General features: G+C 47.0%; 2 protein-coding genes across 2 annotated transcripts in view; both read left to right on the top strand.

Moving 5' to 3' along the window:
• Nucleotides 1–806: 806 nt before the first annotated feature.
• TESMIN (testis expressed metallothionein like protein) overlaps nt 807–21,788 on the top strand; it is a 62,030-nt gene continuing 41,048 nt past the window's right edge. Inside the window, exons 1-4 of the mRNA XM_025188935.2 lie at nt 807–1,482; nt 2,540–3,132; nt 12,820–12,937; nt 14,644–14,702. Of these exons, the coding sequence (XP_025044720.2) occupies nt 1,440–1,482; nt 2,540–3,132; nt 12,820–12,937; nt 14,644–14,702 (813 nt within the window). The 5' untranslated portion in view covers nt 807–1,439. The remainder of the gene's footprint in view (nt 1,483–2,539; nt 3,133–12,819; nt 12,938–14,643; nt 14,703–21,788) is intronic.
• LOC149524374 (zinc finger protein with KRAB and SCAN domains 1-like) lies at nt 14,843–21,776 on the top strand. The gene is made up of 3 exons (XM_089778251.1): nt 14,843–14,868; nt 16,540–17,141; nt 21,769–21,776. Exons 1-3 carry the CDS (start codon nt 14,843–14,845, stop codon nt 21,774–21,776), a joined length of 636 nt encoding a protein of 211 aa, XP_089634377.1.

Below are 21,788 nucleotides of genomic sequence, written 5' to 3'. Positions count from 1 at the left end.
GTTACCACCATGCTGGTATTTGAGCTGTGTGGGCATTTTTCTCAAAACTGGCAGATCTATTAAAACATCAGTTTTGTTGTGTGCAATCAAAGATTTACATAATTATTATACAATGGGCTCTGTTAAAAGTTTGGGTCCAGCTAAAGGTGCTGCAGTGTTCCATTCTGTATGTCAAAACTATTGAAACTACAGCAGCTGTATGTGACCACCAACACACATTGTGCATGTGAGGGAGGTGTGAGTCACATGAAAATGAGACCACCAATGTTACCTATCTTGTCTCTACTATATATTGTCCCTGTAGATAAAAGTGGCGCTCTGTGGTGAGGGGCGTTGCCTTTGTGATTGGAACTTGGAGATACAGTGCTTGATGGGGCTCGAGGAACTGTGTCTTGCATTTCAAAGGACAAAGGTGGTCACACTATGTGATCCCGTACATCTACACAGTGTGACAAGCCTATTCTGACAGAATTGCTTTAGGGATAAACTTAAACAGTCTGGTAGCACGTTAAAGACTAACAAAACATGATACAATCTACGGCTGTGTCTAGACTAGCCACTTTTTCCGGAAAAGTAGGCGCTTTTCCGGAAAAACTTGCCAGCTGTTGACACTGGCGGCTTGAATTTCCACAAAAGCACTGACGATCTCATGTAAGATTGTCAGTGCTTATGTGGAAATACTGTGCTGCTCCTGTTCGGGCAAAAGTCTTTTTCCGAAAATCTTTTGCGCAAAAGGGCCCCTGTAGACAGCAGAGATTTGTTTTCTGCAAAAAAGCCCCGATCGTGAAAATGGCGATCGGGGCTTTTTTTTGCGGAAAAGCGTCCGTGGCCAATCTAGATGCGCCTTTCCGAAAATGCTTTTAACGGGAAACGTTTCCGTTAAAAGCATTTCCAGAACAACATGCCGGTCTAGATGTAGCCTACAGGTTTTTTTAGTCTAATAACACTTGAAAGACTCTTTGTGGTTTAAGTTTATCCTGTGCAGACTAACTTGGATACTCCCTGTTGCTTCAGGGAGTTGTTCATTTCCATTTAAAACGGCGCCTGCACCGTGGCCCGCTGCTCGTAATACACCTGCGTTTTTAAAACAACGCACCGAACCCTGGATGCAGCACCGCCTGTTCGCGCCGCGTGCTTGCAAGTGCGGTACCTGGGCGACCGCAAAGATAAAAAGGCTGCAACGGGCCACCCCGCACCAGCTCAAAGACCGCGGCAAGGGCCCTGCGGGAAGCCGCCTCACGCGCTGGACCGAGGGGGGGGGGAGGGGGACCAACGCAAGTGGCTGGAGCCCCGCCTTGGCTCTCGACACGTGACCCACCGCGAGTTCTCGCCCCGCCCCGCCCCACCTCGCGCGCGCCTCTCGCGCAGGCGCTATTGGTCTCAACGGTCCTGCGGGTCTCGGCCCCTTGACCCTGGCCCAGCGCGGAGCCGGGCGGGGGATGGCGGGAGAGAGACGGGAGCTCCCGGCGGGGCGAGGGAAAGGTGAAGGACGCAGCCTGATTGCGCCTGGGGTAGTGAGCGCGCCCTGCTGCCCCGCCCACGGGGCGGGACATGTTATCCAGCCCCGGGATAGGGGGCTGCACGTCCCCCCTCAGCGGCGGGAGGGGCTGGTCCCCGGGATCGGGGGGGGTCTCACTGCACATCCCCCCTCAGATGGGGGGTGGTTCCCGGGATAGGGGGTCCCACAGCACGTTATAGCTGCAGATACAGGGATGGTGATGATGCACCCATGAAGCACTGTCCTTAACGCAGCCCATAGTGTTTGCAGGGGAGACAGGGTCTCAACCCAGCCTTCCTCATGCCCTGCTGGAGATCAAACCCATGCATGCCCCTCATATAGGGTAGGGTCGAAATCCAGTGATTCACACAAAGAGTTGAGGCTTATGCTTCCAGTGGGGTTCCAATCTCCCCTTTTGCAAATGAGAACACAAGCAGTGTGTAGAAACCACAGTCTACCAATTCCTCCACATACCCCATCCTGGAGTCTGGACATTAGTTAATATCTTGCCCCAGATCCCTGCAGTGTCAGGATGCAATTCTATCAGGCTACTAGGCACAATAATATGAACAATAAACGTTTTTGTTTTGTTACTGCCCTTTTTCGTACTTGCCCTGTTCTCTTTCCTCTCTCTCCCTGAGGTTAGAAGATTGTGCCTATAACTCCCTACCACGCTCGCATCTCAAAATTAATCCACCATTCTACTCCCATTTCCCTTGGGGGTGGAAATGACAGTAAACTCTTCAGAGTATGTTTCTGTTATATATGTGTAGAGTCGCTAGCACAATATTGCCCTGGACTCTTGGTATTCCTGTAATACAAATAATAGTGATCTGGAGCCAAAGTGATTAACAGTTGCTATAGTAGAAATTAAAGTGCTGGATTTGGATTTTTAAAAAATAAACTAAAATTTCAGCTGCAAAATGTAGCTCTGGTTATGAATTTTGCCAACATGGGTTTGTTTGGAATTAGATTTTGGTTTGGGCTCATCTCTAATGGTGTATTTGTTATTTTGTCAAAATTATGCTATTTATTTTATAGATGAAAGACTTACTGAGAAGAATTTTGCTCTAGAAAAGTTAGAGATCCCCAAAGAGAAAAACAGATATGAACAAGAACAAACTGAGATTCTAACTGTGGCTATGGAAAATCAGACACTGTTTGGTGGAATTTCAAGTACAGAAGATGGATTTATCACTGAAATGTTTAATCAAAATAGTCCGTTTAGTTCTGAAAACCTCAACTTGGAAAACAATGAAGTTAATAAACCTGGGGAAGAAGGGTTTCACTCCAGTCAAGACCATGATTTATGTGCTATGGCTGTTGGAGACCCTTTGCTTGATCAATTCAAATACCCTCTTACTATTGAAAGTCAAAATACAATATTCAAGGCCAAAATACAGCCACTTGTTGAAGACAATCCTGATAATGAAATCCTTGAAAAATATCAGAAGCTACAAGACTTAAAGTCTTCAGAAGACGCTAAACATACATACTCATCTTATCCACTGCCACATTCATATAATGTCCATTTTCTATCTTCCCTAATGATGCAGCACAAAAATTCTAATATTTTATCATTAAGTACCTGCCCTCCAGAAGGAACAATCAATCAAAATGTCAGACTGATACCAGTAAGATTAATCAAAACAGAAATTTCTATTTACAATTTTTTCTTGAAATAAGTGTGTGAATGTGCATATTTCCCATATATATATATAGAGAGAGAGAGCGAGCATAAGATGTTTTCAAGTTATTACTGTATAAGTTGTATTAGCTATAATTTTTCTCTTTTATGCTTCTCTTCCATGTGGAACTCAGAACCTTCCTTCCATTTTTGCCAGTGTCCTGCTGCAGTCTTAGGTTCACCATGTCATTTTCATAGCTTTCACTTCTGCTTGTATTGTGCTTTTCCATATGATCCTTGGTCTTGTTGCTGCTTACCCTGTAGTTTCATTCCAGACCTATCTTGTATACTGTTTGGGTCTTTCCTCCATGTGTGTCCTAGCCATCTTCATGTGTTTATGTAATTTCCTGTCCTATTGGAGTGTTTCATTCTCTTCTAGAGTTCTTCCATAGTGATTTTTTTCTGGACCTCTGATAATTGACAATTTGTTGAAGGCTGATCGGTATTTATGAAAACTTGGAGTTTAGATAGTAAATTCATAATAAGTCTCCAAGTTTCAGTACCATATAGTCAAACTGACTTTACAGTACAGTTAAATATTCAAAATTACTTTAGAGTAGAGATATAAAAAATAATTTAAATTTTAACACGTAACCGCTTCACCTCCACCCCAGCCTCAGCTGCTCTGACATGGCTTGGGGAAAGAAGGGGGCAGTCCTGCTGGCCTGCCCTATCTGAGTCAGACTGGCAGGGATTGGACCCAGTCAAGGCCGGAGGCCCACCTGTTTGCCCTGTGTGGCTGGAGTTGCACCAGAGAGCCTCAAGGCTCAGTCAGGGCTGGGATACCTCCAGGCCACTCCCATGCGGCTGGTGCCAAAACATGGGCATGATGCTGCTGGAGTCTCTCCGGGCCAGTCCTCCACCAGGCCTCTCCTGGGCAGATGGACTGCTCCTGCACAGCTGGGCTGCTGCTGAGCAGCTCCAATTCAGCCGGGACCAAAGTCCCGTGCAGACAAGGCTGAAGTTTCACTGGGCTGTCCTCACATGGCCGGGGCAGGGCCACTACTGGGTTGACCCAGGCTGAGTCAGCGCGAAGGGGGTCCTGTTGATCACCCCTAAACAGGCAGGGTCCCTCAGGCTAAAATAGGCACAGTCCTGCCTGTCACCTCCATGGCAGGCTGGCCACAGCCAGGGCTGCTCCAGCCTGCCACAGTTGGCCATGAAACCAGTTACCCAATAAGCATTCTGGTAAGCCTAATGCTTGCCAGGTAATTGGTTAAATGGTTAACCTTTTGCAATCCTACTTTAGAGGGCAAGATTTCTGTTTCTACAGATGGTCTTTACAGTTATAAAAATGTCTGGCTTTCACTATTCTGGCTTTAATATCTTTGTCTGTTCCACCTGGCTGCACTGTAAGTACAAGATATGTGAAATGTCCAGCCTTTTCTATGGTAGTTTGTAGCATTGTAGCCCTGTTAGTCCCAGGATATTAGAGAGAGAAGGTGAGGGAGGTAGTATCTTTTATTGGACCGACTTCTGTTGATGAAAGAGAGAAGCTTTTGAGCTAAGCAATATTCTTCAGGTCTAGGAAAAGTATGCAGAATATCGCAGCAAACTATAAGGTGAAACAGATTGTTTAACATAACTATTTATAACACTTTAAGGGACTTTTCAAGGTGAAGTGGCCCTTTAGCCCACAGGCAGTTATATAACAAAAAAGGGAGGTTAGTGGGTTATAGATTGTTGTAACAAGCCATAAATCCATTGTCTTTATTAAGATTGTGCTTTCTAGTGTCTAACATAGTTATGAGCAACAGATTGTTATAAGTAAACAACACATATTCAAAGGGACCATTGTTTATCTTAAATTGACTCGTCTGATTTTCAGATTAGGTGGTCTGTGTTTGTTTTAACTTTTGTCAAAACTTTTAAATTTGCAAATAAACATAGATATTATAGACGATGCAATTATAATTGTATGTGCATTGTATTTAATATACAAAGATATTAGTGAACAAGAAAATAGTAGTATTGTGTTCAGTGTTCTTTCATAAGGTTTTATTTTAGTATTTAATAGTGCTAGATAGACTGAAACAGTCTTATACGCCTATCTCTATATCATAAAAATAACATAGAACAGTAGACCATAGAGGAGACCACTGTGGTCATTTTCTCTGACCTGTATAACACAGGTCAGTGGACTTCCTTGAATTAATTTGTATTTGAACTAGAACATATCTTTTAGAAAAAATCCTTTCTTGATTTAAAATATTGAGAGGTGGAGAATTCTCCATAACTCTCAGTAAGATATTCCAATGACTAATTACACTCACTTAATTATTTTTATCTTATTTAGAATTTTAAATTGTGTAGATTCCATTTCCAGCCATTGGATCTTGTTATATTTTGGTTAGTTTGAAGAGCCCTATATCAACATTTTGTTCCCCATGTAGGTGTTTATAGATTGTGATCAAGTCACTTTTTAATCTTTTGCTAATCTTGATGTTAAACTTAACAGGGTGAGATCAGAATCCATTTTGGGCTTTGGACATCACAACTGAACACAATATCCCAGTAATGATTGCATCAGAGCATCAAGTCCTTCCTAAATGTCAAGGTCATTGTAAATCAAGTTTTTGGATAATCAAATCTTCATCAAGTGCTGTCCCTATGGGTGCTCCACTTCAGGTTTCAGTTTGTCCTTGCCCCCATCAATTGGAGATTTTTGGTAACATCGTCTGGTCAAAATGCATGTGCACAGTAGCCGTCTTGCGATGCTACTGGTGCCTTATGGAGCACATGCACAACCTAATCCCTTTGGTTCCTTCTCAGCTGTCCTTGGAATCCAGGAGTCTGTTACAGGTTGAAACTCCTTAATCCAGATTTCCCTTGTCTGGCAACATCCCTGGTCCGGCATCATCCATGTGAGCACTTATGGGGATAAGCTGTTGGGCTGGGGCTAGGAGTGTTGCCAAATAAGGGGGCTGAGACAGAGCACTGAGGAGAGCAGAGTTACTGGGAGGAACGCAGAGCCCTTTGGCGGGAGGGGAGGGGAACAGAGCTCTTTGTCACCATAGGGAGGGCAGCAGCACAGCTGCGGGAGGGGAGCGCAGAGCCACTGGGAGGAGTATGGAGCCCCTCCGAGTGACAGTGGAGCCATTAGGTGGAGCATGGAGCTCCCCAGGTGACAGCAGGGCTGCTTGATGGAGCCCGCTGGGCAGCAGCAAAGCTGCTCAGGGGAGCGCAGAGACACCGGGCAGAGTGTCTCTGCGCTCCCCTGGACTGCAATGGAGTTCATGGCCACTGCAGGGAGAGGGGAATCCCGGGCTGCAGTGAAGGGGGGGGAAGGGAGGAGTAGAGTTCCTCCCTTCCCCCACACTGTGGAGAGAATAAAGCCCTAGTGGCAGTGGAGCTGCCTGGGGAAAAGCAGAGCCCCTGCCACATTGATGTGCCCTGGTCTGGCAAATGTCCTGGTTTGGGACCACTTAGGTCCCAAGGGTGCTGGATGAGGGAGGTACAACCTGTACTGGTGTCACTAATAAACGTGAAAAACATTAGCTTGTTACAGTGTAGTGATTACCTTTGTTTGTTACTAATTTGTTACATTAATATAGAATCTAGTGTTAGTTAAAGTTAACTAGATAGCCATAAAGAAATCTTTCATTTTCCCATCCCCCTTTTTTACTAAAAATAGGGATTCGGTCAATATGTGTGGCAACCCAGGCTTTAAACAATTTACTTCATGTAAGGACTCGATACCAGTTTTGAATGGCCACTCCTTATGTGTCCAATGTTTAGGTAAGTTACACACATTGCAGAAGCATGCTAACTACAACAATCTCAAAGCAAGAGCAAGGAGAGATTGAGGTCTTTGCTTTAAACTAATTCTAATGGAGAAATCCTTCATTCCTACATCAGAAACTGGACAACCTGCAACAAGTGATTCTCTGTCCATATTCTCCATGGACAAACCTTGTGCCAACTCCACTACAAAATTGAGGAAAAAGATCACATCTCCACCAAGCAAATACCTATTAAAAAAGGAACGATCTCAGACGACATTGCTGCCTGTGGTGCTAACATCTTTCAAAGTGAGTGCCTTTGCACCAGGCACCTCTGGCACCATCTGCTTCAGGACATCTGGGGGAAGGAGAAAGGCATTAAGTATCAGGCAAAAAGCAGTCTCCTCAATGTCTACTCCTAGGAAGGGCATGGCACTGCAGTCTCAAACACCTGTGATGGCTCCACCTCTGGCATGGAGCTCAATAGTGCCAACCGTGAAACTGCTAAGACGGGTGTCCATGGCACTGCAGAAAGCTACACACAAAGATTTAGCACCAGCTTCACTTTCATTTAAGGCGGCAGAGCAGAGTGTTACAGCATCACATACAATGGCCCTAATCCCTCTTATGCACCCATCAAATATGGAAGAAACATCTGTTCCTGGATTTCCAATGCTCAGCACCGCCTGAATGTCAGTACCAACAGCAGCTGACCAACCAGAATCTCCCAATGCTACAATTTTGAGTGACAAGAACAACATGGAGGGAACAGTTTTCACCTTTGGACTTGCCTCCTCAGGAGGCATGAAACCTTATTACAGACCCAGGAAACAGAGCACCAGGGAACATTTCCCATGGACAGCCTACCCGTCTCAATTCCACAGATCACCCACTTCCCATAAGAAATTCAGATTCCCTGTAACAACCACAACCTTAATATGAGTCAACAGTGTGACACTTGCAAAAAAAGCAAACATAATTCTGGGATGCATTAACAGAGTGTTGTGAGCAAGACACGAGAATTAATTCTTCCACTCTGCTCTGCACTGATTAGGCCTCAGTTGCAGTACTGTGTCCAGTTCTAGATGCCACATTTCAGGAAGGATGTGGAGAAATTGGAGAGGGCCTAGAAAACAGTAATAACAATGATTAAAGGTCTAGAAAACATGAACTATGAGAGAAGACAGAAAAATTGATTTGTTTCGTTAAGAAAAGAGAAGACGGAGAGGGGACATGCAGCTTTCAAGTACCTAAAAGGGTGCTACAAGGAGAAGGGAGAAAAATTATTCTCCTTAGCCTCTGATGATAGGACAAGAAGCAATGGGCTTACATTGCAGCAAGGGAAGTTTAGGTTGGACATTAGGAAAAACTTTGTAACTGTCAAGGTAGTTAAGTACTGGAATAAATTGCCTAGGGATGTTGTAGAATCGCCAACACTGGAGCTATTTTAGAACAGGTTAGACAAACCTCTATCAGGAGATATGTAGATGGTGCTTGGTCCTGCCGTGAAGGCAGGGGACTGGACTTGAGGTGGTACAAGAGACAACAGCACCAGCTCTTCAAGATTCTACAAAATTCTTTGTCTAAGGTAAAAATAGCTGTGACGATAAATGTGCCCATATATGGTACTCTAATGGAACCTGCAGAAACAGGGTAGCAAACACTTGCCACCATCCCCCACCAATAACCATATGGATAGGAAATACGATGTACCAAATAAAGGCATGCATATCCTTTTTTCACACCCACAAACTGTTCCTTAGTGGTGATTGTGTTAAGCAGTGGGGCAAACATCCTCAATTCAAATACACATCACAAGAAAAGGATTGGAAGAGACAAGACCTCTTGGTCCAATCTTCAATTCTCCATGGTCAGTTACACAATATTACTCAGTATTTTTCTATATTGTCATGATTGTATATGAACTATTTTGTCCAGCAAAATCCTGGAGGAAATAAAATTTTGAGCTATTGGCAATGAGGAACAACTTATTGCTAGAACAGTGCTCTGGGCATCCCTTGACATGGTGAACAAAGTGGCATACATGATAGCGATAGCCATCGTCACGCACAGAGCATCATGGTTACACTCACCTGGTGTCCTTAGGGAACTCCAGACCAAAATGGAGGACCTTTCCTTTAACAGGGACAAGCTCTTCTCTATTAAGATGGACGAGGTCCTCTGTTCCATGAAGGACTCGTGAAGGATCTTGGGAATCTATACAACCCCTAACAAGAGAAGCAGATACAAGCTTTACGGTCATAACGAAGAAAGCACATTTCAACACCAATGGAGACCATATGACAAACAAAGACAGAGGTCCGGACCACAAAGATGTTGCCCTACCAAATCTCATGCTGCAACATCCCAAGCACCACCAAACAAGATGCAGTTTTTAAACATTAGTTGAAGGTTTGATCCAAATCCCTCAACTACCAATGCCAATGGAACAAACAATCTCTGGTCATTGGCTTCAACTAGATGTAGGCCTCTGTCACCGTCGACTACTGGGTGTTAGAGATCACTCAAATGGTTATACAATCCTCTTTACCTCAGTACTACCTACCCACCCCCTTTCTCCATCCCTGTTCAGTAACCTTTCTTCCAAGTACCTATTTAGATAAGAAGTAGCTCACCTTCTACAATAAGGGGCTGTGGGACAAGTTCTATGCAACAAAGAGGGAAGCAATTTTATTTCCATTATTTTCTGACTCAAGAGAAATAGAGATTGGAGAACTATACTAGATCCATTTCAAGCAGAAGTGCCACATGGAACCTGGACTCAGAGTCCCCCGCTGGCCCCAGGCTCCATACGGTGTTTCAGTCTTTGAAATGCATGAGAGCCCTTGCTGGGGCTCTTGTACATTTCAAAGGTGGAATGCCGTGCAGCACTTCCACCTCTGAAGTGTATCAACAGTCGGATGGCTCTTGCTACATTTCAAAGCAGAAGTGCCCTTATCAACTAATTGAACAGTCAATGGAAATCCCATCGACTATTCAATTAGTTGATTAATTTTAACAACCCTATATAGAATATTGCCATTAAGACTGTTGATGGCTCCATTAGTCTTCGACAAAGCCCTAGAGTTAGTAGCTGTTTATTTCTACAGACAGAGAATATTGTTATTCCCATTCTTAGATGGTTGCCTGATAAAAGGCCCGACCCGAACAGAAACATTATGAATTATTCAACAACCTATCTCTTATTTTCACTCCTTACCGGGTTACAAATCAATAAAATCTACCATAACTCCAATATGATTGGACTTTGTAGGAGTACACCCAGATTCAGTGGAGGCCAAAACAACATTGCCAATGCCCTGATTCACAACAATGACCCTCCTTCTTCTTTGAGTAACATCTCTGTGGGTGCTCCCCTTTCGGTGTTGGTATATGCCCTGTGCCGCAACTTGGAGATTTTCAGTAGCAGCGTTTCCCAAGAACACAAATATTTCATGTGGGGATCCCTACACAGAACCTGTTTTACAACATCAGCAAACAAGAAATGCCCAACATTTTGCTCACAAGCAAGACTAGGGGCATGATCCTTCGGGGACACCTTTCCCATCAAATGGAATGCTTCCCTCCTGTACACATTTCCATTCATTCCTCTAATCACCAGAGTTTTAGACAAAATATGAATCGACAGAGTCAAAATAGTACCAACATTGTTGAGACATAGTTACTTTACCGGACACACATTGGGATCTGTGCACCATTCACTCTCCATCTTCTATGGAATCTTCTCTCTCAGAACGATGGTCAAATCCTCCATCTGGACCTGAGAAACTTCAGTTGAAGGAATGGCTCCTTCACGGCTCCACTGTGACAAGCTCACAGTAAATAAAACAAGTGTTAATAAACAACAGGAAACACAACATGTGTACTACTTATTTCCAAAAATGAAAAAGATTCTTCCTGTGATGGCAAAACAAAAAATTATCTGCAAGCCAAGCACCACTTCCATTAATTCTGGAATATTTGTCCCTAACGAGCTCAGGACTTGCCGTAATCTTGCTTAGAGTTCATATTGCTGCCATCAGAACCTTCTGTCAGTGGGTAGAGAGGACATTGATATTCACTCACCTGATTACTAAGCAGTTTCTTGTGGGCATACAGCATTCTTACTCGGATATCTAAGAACCCATGCTAGCATGGGACTTAAATCTGGTGATCAGAAATCTAACCAGAGTCCCATTCAATCCCTTAGCCACATGTATGTTACTTCACTTGTCTATGAAAGTGGCATTCCTGGTTGTCATTACATCAGCATGAAGAGTCAGCGAAATAAGGGCTCTCATGTCTCACCCTTCCCCCCGCCATACACAATATTCTTCAAGGATAGTGACACTTAGATCACATCCTAAGTTTGTACCGTAAATATTGACCTCGTTCCACCTCAACCACTGATTCACTTACCTACATTTCATCCAAAATCATACACTGATGCTCAAGAGGTAGTCCTGACTACACTGCGGGTATGTCTACACAGCAGTGTTATTTTCAAATAACAAAATGCATGTCCACACAGCAAGCTATTATTTCAAAATAATGTCGAAATGGAGGACTTCTTACTCCAACTCCTGTAACCCTCATTTTACAAGGAGTCAGGGGAGTCAAAGGAAGAGCGTTCATCCTTTGACTTCCTACTGTGTAGACCAGTGGTCCCCAACGCGGTGCCCGCGGCACCATGGCGCCTGCCTGGGCATTTATGTGCGCCCGCCGAAACATCTGGGCTGTCCCCCCCCCCCCCAGCGCACGGCACATGCGTTGTGCCGGCCCCGGGCGCGTGGTGCATGGGCGGCCCCTACCCCGGGCGAGCAGCACATGCGCAGCCCTGCCCCCGAGTGCATGGCGCGTGGGCAGCCCTGACCCCGGGCGTGCAGCGCATGTGTGGCCCCGCCCCCGGAAGCGTGGTGCGTGAGCGGCCCCACCCCCAGACGCCCAGTGGCCATGAAAGGTTGGGGACCACTGGTGTAGACAATGCCAAAAACTGAATTCAGCTATTTTGACTTCAGCTACGCTATTGACATAGCTCAAGTTGCGTATCTTAATTTGACTTTAGCCTTGCTGTGTAGACATGCCCTGGATGTGTTCACTTCCAAAAAATCACCTTGACTGTGTCAAGAGCAGAACATATGAAGAGCTCTTCCATATCTACTCAAAGACGATCTAAATGGCTATCCAGCTATATCTAAATGTGCTATTCACCACTCAACACTGAAGTCCCTTGAGACCTCAAAACCCACTCAAGAGCTTTAGCTACCTCCATAACATTCCTATGGAATGAACCCATTATAGATCTCTATAGGGTAACCACCTGAGCCTCTGAACACCCTTTCATGAACCATTATGCAATTACTCTCAGTACAAGCTCAGATACTATACTAGGCTTCACTGTACTAGTCTCAGTAACAAACCGCACATACTGCTCAATATTCATTTGAAGCACCCATAGGGATAACACTCAGAGAAGAGAAGGTTACTCATCTTGTTCAATAACTGATGTGCTTTGAGATGTGTGTCCCTATGGGTGCTCCACTACCCACCCTCCTCCCTGCTACTTCAGAGTACTCTCCACAGTAGAGAAGGGACTGAAGGGGTCAGAGTGTGGGTGTGCTAGATGAGGCACCAACAATGCCATGAGACTGCTACTGCTCATAGAGACCCCAATCAGATACTGCTACTGAAAATCTCACATTGACGGCACCAGGACGCAACAGCAACTTAAGTGGAGCATCACCAGGGACATACATCTTGAAAAACCTCACTTACTGCATAAGCTGAGTAACTTCTTAAACTTTGAACTAAATGGCTATGATTTTTTACAACTAAAGTCAAATAGTTATTTTTTTCTATAAACATGTTAGAAATTAGAGAAAGGAATGAAAGAAAACCTTTTATTTCTCTAGGTATTCAGACCACTATTTGATCCAGTTACTGGTGGGAATAATTGTATTTGTTATGACCAATTCAAAGGAATGCTGAATAGTTGCGCACAGTCACAAGCCTTGCCAGGTAGCTCAGATGGTAAGTGTTTGGAGAGGTCACTTATTGAGAGATGGATTTTTAAAATTTGGTCTCCTACCTAAAACTGACAGTAAAAAAGGGTTGCCTTTCTGTATATATTGTAGATTCTCTTTGTGCCTGAATGGGCATGGCTGTTCAGATTTCTAGTTGTTTTTTTCACCTTGAAGTTATTTTTTGTTAGCAATCATTAAAATCTGATGGGATTGGAGATGGAAGTCTTCTATTTATTCATGCAGCATTTACAGCAGTGCAAGCTTCTCCACATTTCCTTATCGGTATGCCTCAGCCCCAATTTAGGAGGAGCTACTGCTGTAGTTAGAGAGATGGAGATTATCTGTTTTCAGGTTATTTTAGGTTGTCTGCCAGCAATGAACATCATTTGTAATGTGAATGCTTACGCATTAGAAACAAGACTGCAATCACAAGGTCACTTGACAAACTGAATGGGAATGACTTTGGTCATTACTCACCATCCCAAATTTGAACCAGCTACTGAAAGGTATGAAGTATGGTGCTATACCATCACCAATCCTCCAAATTGTTCCACAGGGCTCTGATTTTGGATTGCATGTTAGCTTTGAGCTTTGTTCTTGCTAGGTTATTGTGGGCTTTACATCGTAGAGGTTGAAATTAAGTTGTTTTTAATTTCTAGGCAGTATTGCTTCCACTTTGCCCCCAGCCTCTACCTCTTTTTTATTTTGATGTCCGTAAGGAAGCTGACAAAGTTTGATAGAGTATGTGTTTGAAAAAAATCATAGTTCACTGGTTTATCTTGAAAAGTTAAAAAGTATAAATTATAAAAATGTTAAAGTATAAATTAAAGAATAGTTTTCTCCCTTGTCCTTTGAAAAGATATTGCTCATGTTCAAGTAAGTAGTAGAGAACTCTCTTCTCATGAGTTCAGTAATGGCCACTTTATGCCCTATCCACACATTGGTCTAAAAAGGGAAAGAGAAAAATGGGCATGGGCAGAAAGAACCTCACACCCTTGCATCGGGGCCATGAACAATTTCACTGAGTGTAAACTGTTTATTTCTTACTAGCCATCCCAAAGCAGTGAGGGAAGGACAGCAGTACAATTGAATATACAGAGCTGGACAGATATGCAAAAGAGATCATGCTGCATCTTAAGCAGTGGTACTGGGTTTGTGCTTCCTGCAGTATACATGCCTGGGACCTCTTGGAGGGATTGTGCATCCCTGAAGAATGTTTCCTTGTAGAAATCCCCCTGCAATTGTGCTGCTCTGCTTCAACTACAGCATGAGTCAGTGCCAAAAAGACAAAGTCTCCATCATACAGATGTCATACCACAAAGCATGTTCTTCAGTAATTCCTTCAGATGGAAGTTGTTTCTTCTAATATATGAGGTATCTCACAGTTGCAAGTTGCACATTCATCAGCCTTTATTAACATCACTGAGAAATACATAATTTTTCTCCACTGAATTGAGAAACATCAATCTGGCTTAATACTGGTGTCTCTTCTTCCCAACATTCCTGACAGGAAGTTTGTTATAGGAGAACATTCAATATTTTTATGCGAGCTTAGCTGCACTTTCAGAGTGCTTGTTTTAAATTTTTCAGTGCCTTATGCAATCCTGTGATGTTCCAAAAATGTTTTCCTTGGACTTGTAGTATAAAAGATATCTTAATGTTTACCTTTATCGTCATTGTTTAAAAACAAACAAACTCCATTTTGTGTAACAGAACCTTGCAGTGATGTCAGCATTTTACCTCAGACTAATGCTCCTGACTGTGATGAACTTGTAAGTATGAATTTAGAGTGTAATTGTTAGTTTTCTGAAAGCTTTTGTTCTTTGTTTCTGAAGGCAAAATATTAAAATTGAAAACAGGAATCCCATAAACTGACAAAGGATTAATTTTTTTTTCAAATGTAGTCCCATATATGCCACACACAAAAGAAAATGTTAAGTATCCATTTATGAAAATCTTGGCTGTAAAGTTAAACTCTTAAATCCTCATTTAGGGACTAATCTAAAACCCACTGAAGTCAGTGGAAAGACTGAGCTAGTCAAAATAATGCTAGTCCGTGTCTACACAGCAGGCTGTTATTTTGAAATAATGTTGAAATACTGTCAAGCTGGACTTGTTACTCCGATTCCTGTAACCCTCAGGCTGCGTCTAGACTGGCAAGTTTTTCTGCAAAAGCAATTGCTTTTGCGGGAAAACTTGCCAGCTGTCTACACTGGCTGCTTGAATTTGCGCAAGAGCACTGGCGATTTAATGTAAGATTGTCAGTGTTCTTCCGCAAATACTATGCTGCTCCCGTTTGGGGAAAAAGACCTCTTGCGCAAATGTATTTGCGCAAGAGGGCCAGTGTAGACAGCTAAAAACAGTTTTGCGCAAAAAAGCCCCAATGGCGAAAATGGTAATCGGGGCTTTCTTGCGCAAAACTGCGTCTAGATTGGCACGGACGCTTTTCTGCAAAAAGTGTTTTTGCGCAAAAGCATCCGTGCCAATTGTGACGTAGTGGGGGTACCTGGCTGGTTTCTATGCTGCTGGCTTTGGGGTAACCCCCACTGGCTGCCGTGGGTACCATGACCCAGCAAAACAGGATGAGTCACTATGCAAACCAGTGGCCAGACACCCCCCATGGAGAGGAACAAAGGAAGGTGGAATGCTGCCCTGGCTGGGGGGCAGGGCTGGAAGAGGGTTAGTGAGTTGTTGGCTGGAAGCATGGAGGAGACAGCCTAGGGAAAGGGACGAGTTTAGGGGCCCAGTCTCCCCCATCTCAAGGGTGCCTGAGGCATCCTAGCCCAGCTATGTGACCAGATTACATCTGTGCTGTGCTGTATCCTGGAGAGGCAATAAACAACCTCCATTACACCAGCTGGTGCAGTCTGTTTGTGCCATTTCGGGGTGCAGGAGACGGGGGACCCCCAACGCGCCGTCACACTGGTGTCAGAAGTGGGATGCACTGCACCCCGTGGTTGGAGCTTCCAGCGGCGAACGACAAGGCGCAGGAGAAGCAAGAGCCCTGGAGCCAGGCATGCTGGAGACAGAGCGAAGCGGTTCCTGGGAATCGTGGGGCGCTGCAGCACTAGACTGGTGAGTCTGCACCGAGGGGACCCGCGGGCAGATGGCCTACGCCCGACTCTTGAAGGCAGAGCTGGTGGAGCTGTGCAGAGAGAGGGGCTTGCCTGCGCAGAAAGCAACCAAGGCCCAGCTGATTGCCCAGCTGGAAGAGAATGACCAGCCACAGTGCCAGGATCTTGTCCCCAGGGGAAGCAGCCAGACCCCCCCTGAGAGTGTGTCAGGCTCAGAGAGGGGGAGGAGCGCGAGAACCCACCGGAGAGATGAGACAGCGTCTCCTGGGAGGCCTGCAAGCCGTAGCCCATCTAGGGCAGGGGCCAGCCCAGCAGAGCTGTGGCGGCTGGAGATCCAGCTGCGAATAAAGGAATTGGAAGCAGAGGACCAAGAGAGGGACCGCCAGGACCGAGAGAAGGAGCGCCAAGATCGAGAAAGGGATCGCCAGGACCGAGAGAGGCAGCGACAGCATGAGCTGGCCATGGCAGAGCGGAGAACTGGTGGGGCACCGGCTGCGCCAAGTGCGGATGGGCCCCAGGATCCCAGGACTACCAGACGCTTGGAGAGGCTCGTGGTGGCCCAATTGGAGGACATGGGCGACATAGACGGGTTCCTCAGTGCCTTTGAGAGGCCCTGTGGACTGCAACGAGTTCCCCCAGCTAATTGGCTGCAGGAGCTTGTCCCCGCACTGAGCCAGGAGGCAGCCGGAGTGCTCAGTCAGGTGGAGGACCTACAGCCAGGGGATTACAGCCGAGTCAAGGAGGCCCTGCTGCACAAGTTCGGGCTGACCCCCGAGATGTACAGGAAGAGGTTCCAGGGGGTACAGAAAGGGCCACGGGAGACCTATGTGGATCTGGCCTCCCGCCTGTCACAATACTGCCGCAAGTGGGTGTCTGGAGTCGGAGCCCAGACCGCAGAAGAGCTGCTCAAGCTGGTCCTGATGGAGCAGTTCTATGAAGCGTGCCCACCCAAACTGAGGCTGTGGCTCAAGGACCGGAGACCAGAGAACCCCCAGGAGGCTGGGAGACTGGCGGATGAGTTCACGGAGAGCCGGTCCGGGTGTGAACGGGAGTCCCGGAAAGAAAGGGAACCACGCAGAGACCGGATCTTGGCTGAGCGACGGAGGGAGTCAACTACGGGGCGAGACCAAGGAACAGGTCGTCTGTGCCCCAGAGAACCAGCCAGGGCCTGGACAGAGACAGTCCAAAGCCTAACTTGCCATCGCTGTGGGCAAAAAGGCCACAAGAGGGCTCAGTGCACCAGGTCCCAGGACCGGGGACTTTCCAGGTTAACTGGCTGGGGCGGGAGGAAGGGCAGGCTGCCCCAGAGGCAGGGGCTGGCAGGCAAACCTCAGCTCAGAGAGAGGGGAAGGATGCTCAGTGCACCTCCACTGGGAGGTCTGACCCTCGGGAGGCGGATTTCTCAGTGTACCGGGTGGGGGCAGGGCGGCCCCTGCGGAGCGAGTGCCTCATACCCCTGGAGGTGGATGGTAGGAAGGTGACGGGCTTCTGGGACACGGGGGCGGAGGTGACTCTGGCCCGATCCGACATAGTGGCCCCAGAGCGGATACTACCCCACACCCAGCTGACCCTGAAGGGCATAGATGGGTCCCCGTTTAAGGTGCCTGTAGCCCGGGTGCATCTGAAATGGGGGGCGAAGAAAGGCCTCAAGGAAGTGGGGGTGCACCCGCACTTGCCCACCGAGGTGCTGATGGGGAATGACTTAGAGGAGTGGCCCCATGAATCCCAGCGGGCTCTAGTCACTACCCGGAGCCAGAGCCAGCGGGGGGCTGACAACGTGGGTCCAGGGAAGGACTCCTGGCAGCATCCTCAGGGTCCCATTCCAGTGGACACGGGGTCCAGCCAGGCTGGGACTCCGGACCTAGGCAAAGGTGGGGAACAGGTCCCGATCCCTGCCTCAGCAGCTGAATTCCAGGCTGAGGTGCAGGCAGACCCCTCCTTGCAGAGGCTGAGGGACCAGGCTGGCGTCCGTGCAGCTCAGCCCCGGGGGAGAGGTGGCCAGGAGAGATTCCTGCGGGAGCGTGGACTCCTGTTCCGTGAATGGCTTCCCCCCAGGAAGGTGAGGGCATGGAGGGTCCAGCGGCAGCTGGTCGTCCCCCGAAAGTATCGCCTCAAGCTGCTGTATTTGGCCCACGATGTCCCCGTTGGGGGCCACCGGGGGATCCGGAGCACCCGGCTGAGGCTGCTCCAGCACTTCTATTGGCCGGGAATCTTTACAGCCGTGCAGCGGTACTGCCGGTCCTGTGACTCCTGCCAGAGGGGCGGGAAGGCCCAAGACAGTAGGAAAGCAGCGTGGGGGTCTCTACCCCAGATAGAGGACCCTCTGGGCTTGCTGAGAGAGCTATGGGAGGGGAAGTCCTCCCTGGATGGAGCGTTGGGTGTGGGAGCCGCCCTGGCTGTCCAGAGAAGGCTCGCTGGGCGCATTGCCCCGGCCCGAGAGACCCCGGCCAGAGATCAAGGCCAGCGGAAGGGTGGGTGTGACCCCCGAGGACAGGCCTGTGCCAGTCGCCCTGGAGCAGGGCAGCGAGTGGACAGAGGGAAGCCAGCTCATGTGGGGCCTCACCACGGCCGGCCCGAGTCAAGGGGAGCACCCATGTCCCCAGGGCGGGTTCCCACGCAGAGGACCCGAACTTCCCTAGGTCACGAGCGGAGTGACCCTGCTCAGTTCGCTCTCGGAGGGGGGAGAACTGTGACGTAGTGGGAGTACCTGGCTGGTTTCTATGCTGCTGGCTTTGGGGTAACCCCCACTGGCTGCCGTGGGTACCACGACCCAGCAAAACAGGATGAGTCACTATGCAAACCCGTGGCCAGACACCCCCCATGGAGAGGAACAAAGGAAGGTGGAATGCTGCCCTGGCTGGGGGGCAGGGCTGGAAGAGGGTTAGTGAGTTGTTGGCTGGAAGCATGGAGGAGACAGCCTAGGGAAAGGGACTGGAGTTTAGGGGCCCAGTCTCCCCCATCTCAAGGGGGCCTGAGGCATCCTAGCCCAGCTATGTGACCAGATTACATCTGTGCTGTGCTGTATCCTGGAGAGGCAATAAACAACCTCCATTACACCAGCTGGTGCAGTCTGTTTGTGCCATTTCGGGGTGCAGGAGACGGGGGACCCCCAACGCGCCGTCACACCAATCTAGACACTCTTCTCCGCAAATGCTTTTAACATTTCCGTTAAAAGGATTTGCGGAAAATCATGCCAGTGTAGACGTAGCCTCATAGTATGAGGAGTAAGGGAAGTCAGAGGAAGAGTGCTCTATTTCAAAACAAGTGCTGTGTAGATGCTTCCAATTTTGAAATAAGCTATTTTGAAATAATCTACGCAATTGATGTAGTTCAATTTCCATAGGTAATTTTGAATTAAGCCCTGCTGTGTAGATGTACCCTGATTATCTTCAGTGGATTTTGGATCAGGCTGTCAGATACCTAAGTAAGTGGCAGATTTTCAACAGTGCTGACGTACAGTCATTGCAGATAATGAGTCTGTGCTGTCTGCAGCAGCAAGCTTCCCAGCATGCGCTGATAGACTAATGGAGTTTGCAGTACTGTGCTGTAAGTAGTTGTGTGGATGTTCCGGTTCAGGCTGCAACTCAGGCTCTGAAGCCTAAGGAAGGGGGGTAGGTTTCAGAGCCTGAGCTCCAACCCAAGCTGCAGCTTCAAAGCACCGTCTACGCCGTTCTTTTTAAAACACTAGCCCCGAGTTTCTCGTGGGTAAATTGCAGGCAACACAGGCATACCTAATGAGGCTGTACACATACATAAGTATCAGAGCTGTCCCATCTATGGTTTGGGGCAGTAACCCTGGGCCCTGCACTTCAGGGAGATGTGGAGCCTGGATTGTGCAGGGGCTGATGTCAGCACCCAGTCCATACTCTACTTCACTTATTCTGGTGTTGCTCTGGAGAGGAAAGAGTGGTGGATTTGGGAAAGGGGTAAAGTGGAGGTGGAAGCTTGAGGGAAGGGAGCAGAATGGGGGTGGAGCAGGGGCAGGAAGGGGTGGGGGCAGGGTCTTGAAAAAATGGGGGTTATTTCAGGCCCTGCAACCCCTAGGGATGGCTCTGATGAGTATTTTGCTAACCAGAGCCCTATAGTATGCAGATGTTATGGAGGAGATCATCATTTCTCAAATTGGGGGTCTTAATCCAAAAGGGAGCTGTGGGGAGTTACAAGGTTATTTTAGGGCAGTAGTTCCCAATCTGTGGTCTGTGGACCCCTGTGGGTATGCAAAGGCACTGCAGGGGGTCCGCAGAAAGTTTTAAAAAGTAAAGATTGGGCCCACCATGGTGGATCCAGTCCTTACTTTTCTTTTCCTTTTCTTCTCCCTGCTACCCAGAGTGAGGGGTGGGTGACAGCCATGCACGCCGAGACATGGTTTGCTTTTGATCCTGTTCTCTGGAAGCTAAGGGAGAGTGGGGAAAATGCTTGCATGCTGTGCGTGCCTATCACACCTGACTGGTGTGTGAGGCATGCACAGGATGCAAACACTTTCCCCATGCTCTCTTAGCTTCCAGAGAACGGGATCAAAAGCAAGCCTGAGAAGCACCATGTCCTGTAGTCTGCACATTCCTCAGTGTGGACATGCTGTATTCTCTCTCAATACTACTATATTTGTTTAGTTAACATTAACTATTATTAACTATCTTAAATGATTATCAAATAATGGAATGTTTGAAAACAGTTATATTGTTTGCGGGTCCATAAATTTTTAATAGATTGAAAAGGAGTCTGTATGCTCAAAAAGGTTGGGAACCACTGTTTTTGGGGGATCAAGGTATTGCTACCTTTCTACACTGCCTTCAGACCTGGGCAGCCAGGGAGTAACAGCTGCTGTCTGAGGGCTGAGCTCTGCAGGCAGCAGCACTGAGATGAAAGTGGCATGGTATGACATTGCCACTCTTACTTATGTGCTGCTGCTGGCAGTGACTCTGCCTTTAGAGCTGGGCAGCCGCCTCTCTCTGGCTGACAACCTCTGAAGATAGCACCACTGCCAGTAGCAATGCAGAGGTAAGGATAGCAGTACCACAACCCCCATTACAATAACGTGACATTTCCCCCCACCCGTTTTGAATCAAGATCCCTACAATTACAACACTGAAATTTCAGATTTAAATAGCTGAAATCAAGAAATTTACGATTTTTAAAATGCCATGACCATGAAATTGACCAAAATGCACCGAGACTTTAGTAAGGCCATATCGAAAATGTAAAGCTGCCTTGCCTCCCTTTGGAGGATTTCCTTAGCACCCGGGGGGAGGGGAGCGGGAATCTTCGATGGTATAGTAGTAAGCTTCAATGTTAACCCTCTGCCTAAGGCAGTCACCTTTGAATGTGTCTCATTCTTATCTGTGACAAAAAGCCCTCAGATGGCACTTAGCATTAGGGATTTGAATAAGTGACTGGTTAACCAGCAGCTGGCAGCCCTATGGGAGCTGACAGCCCCAAGGGGCTGTGGGCTTCTCCAGCTGGGCCCACCGCACCACAGGCACAGGGCCGCTTCAGCCTGGCTGGGCTAGAGTGGCCCCATGTCCGTGGAATCCCGCTTAATCAGTTAACTAGTTAAATGTAACGTTTAACCGATTACCTGGTTAAACAGGATTTTACATCCTTACTTAGCATCTGAGACTGTATTATGCTGCATGCATACAAAAGAGCAGATTTAAGGACGGGGTGCAAATATAACATTGGCAATTCCTACTGTTGGATTACTTCACTCTGTAACCCTAACATTCTCTTATTGTGTCTGAGGTTTTTTTTAAATGTAATTTTCTAGGTTTATAAAAGACAAACCAT

Source organism: Pelodiscus sinensis, chromosome 5 (genome assembly GCF_052426305.1).
Source record: "Pelodiscus sinensis isolate ZL-2025 chromosome 5, ASM5242630v1, whole genome shotgun sequence".
NCBI lineage: Eukaryota > Metazoa > Chordata > Testudines > Trionychidae > Pelodiscus > Pelodiscus sinensis.
The sequence above is the reverse complement of the archived record's forward strand: the minus strand, read 5'-3'. Positions and strand labels throughout refer to the sequence as shown.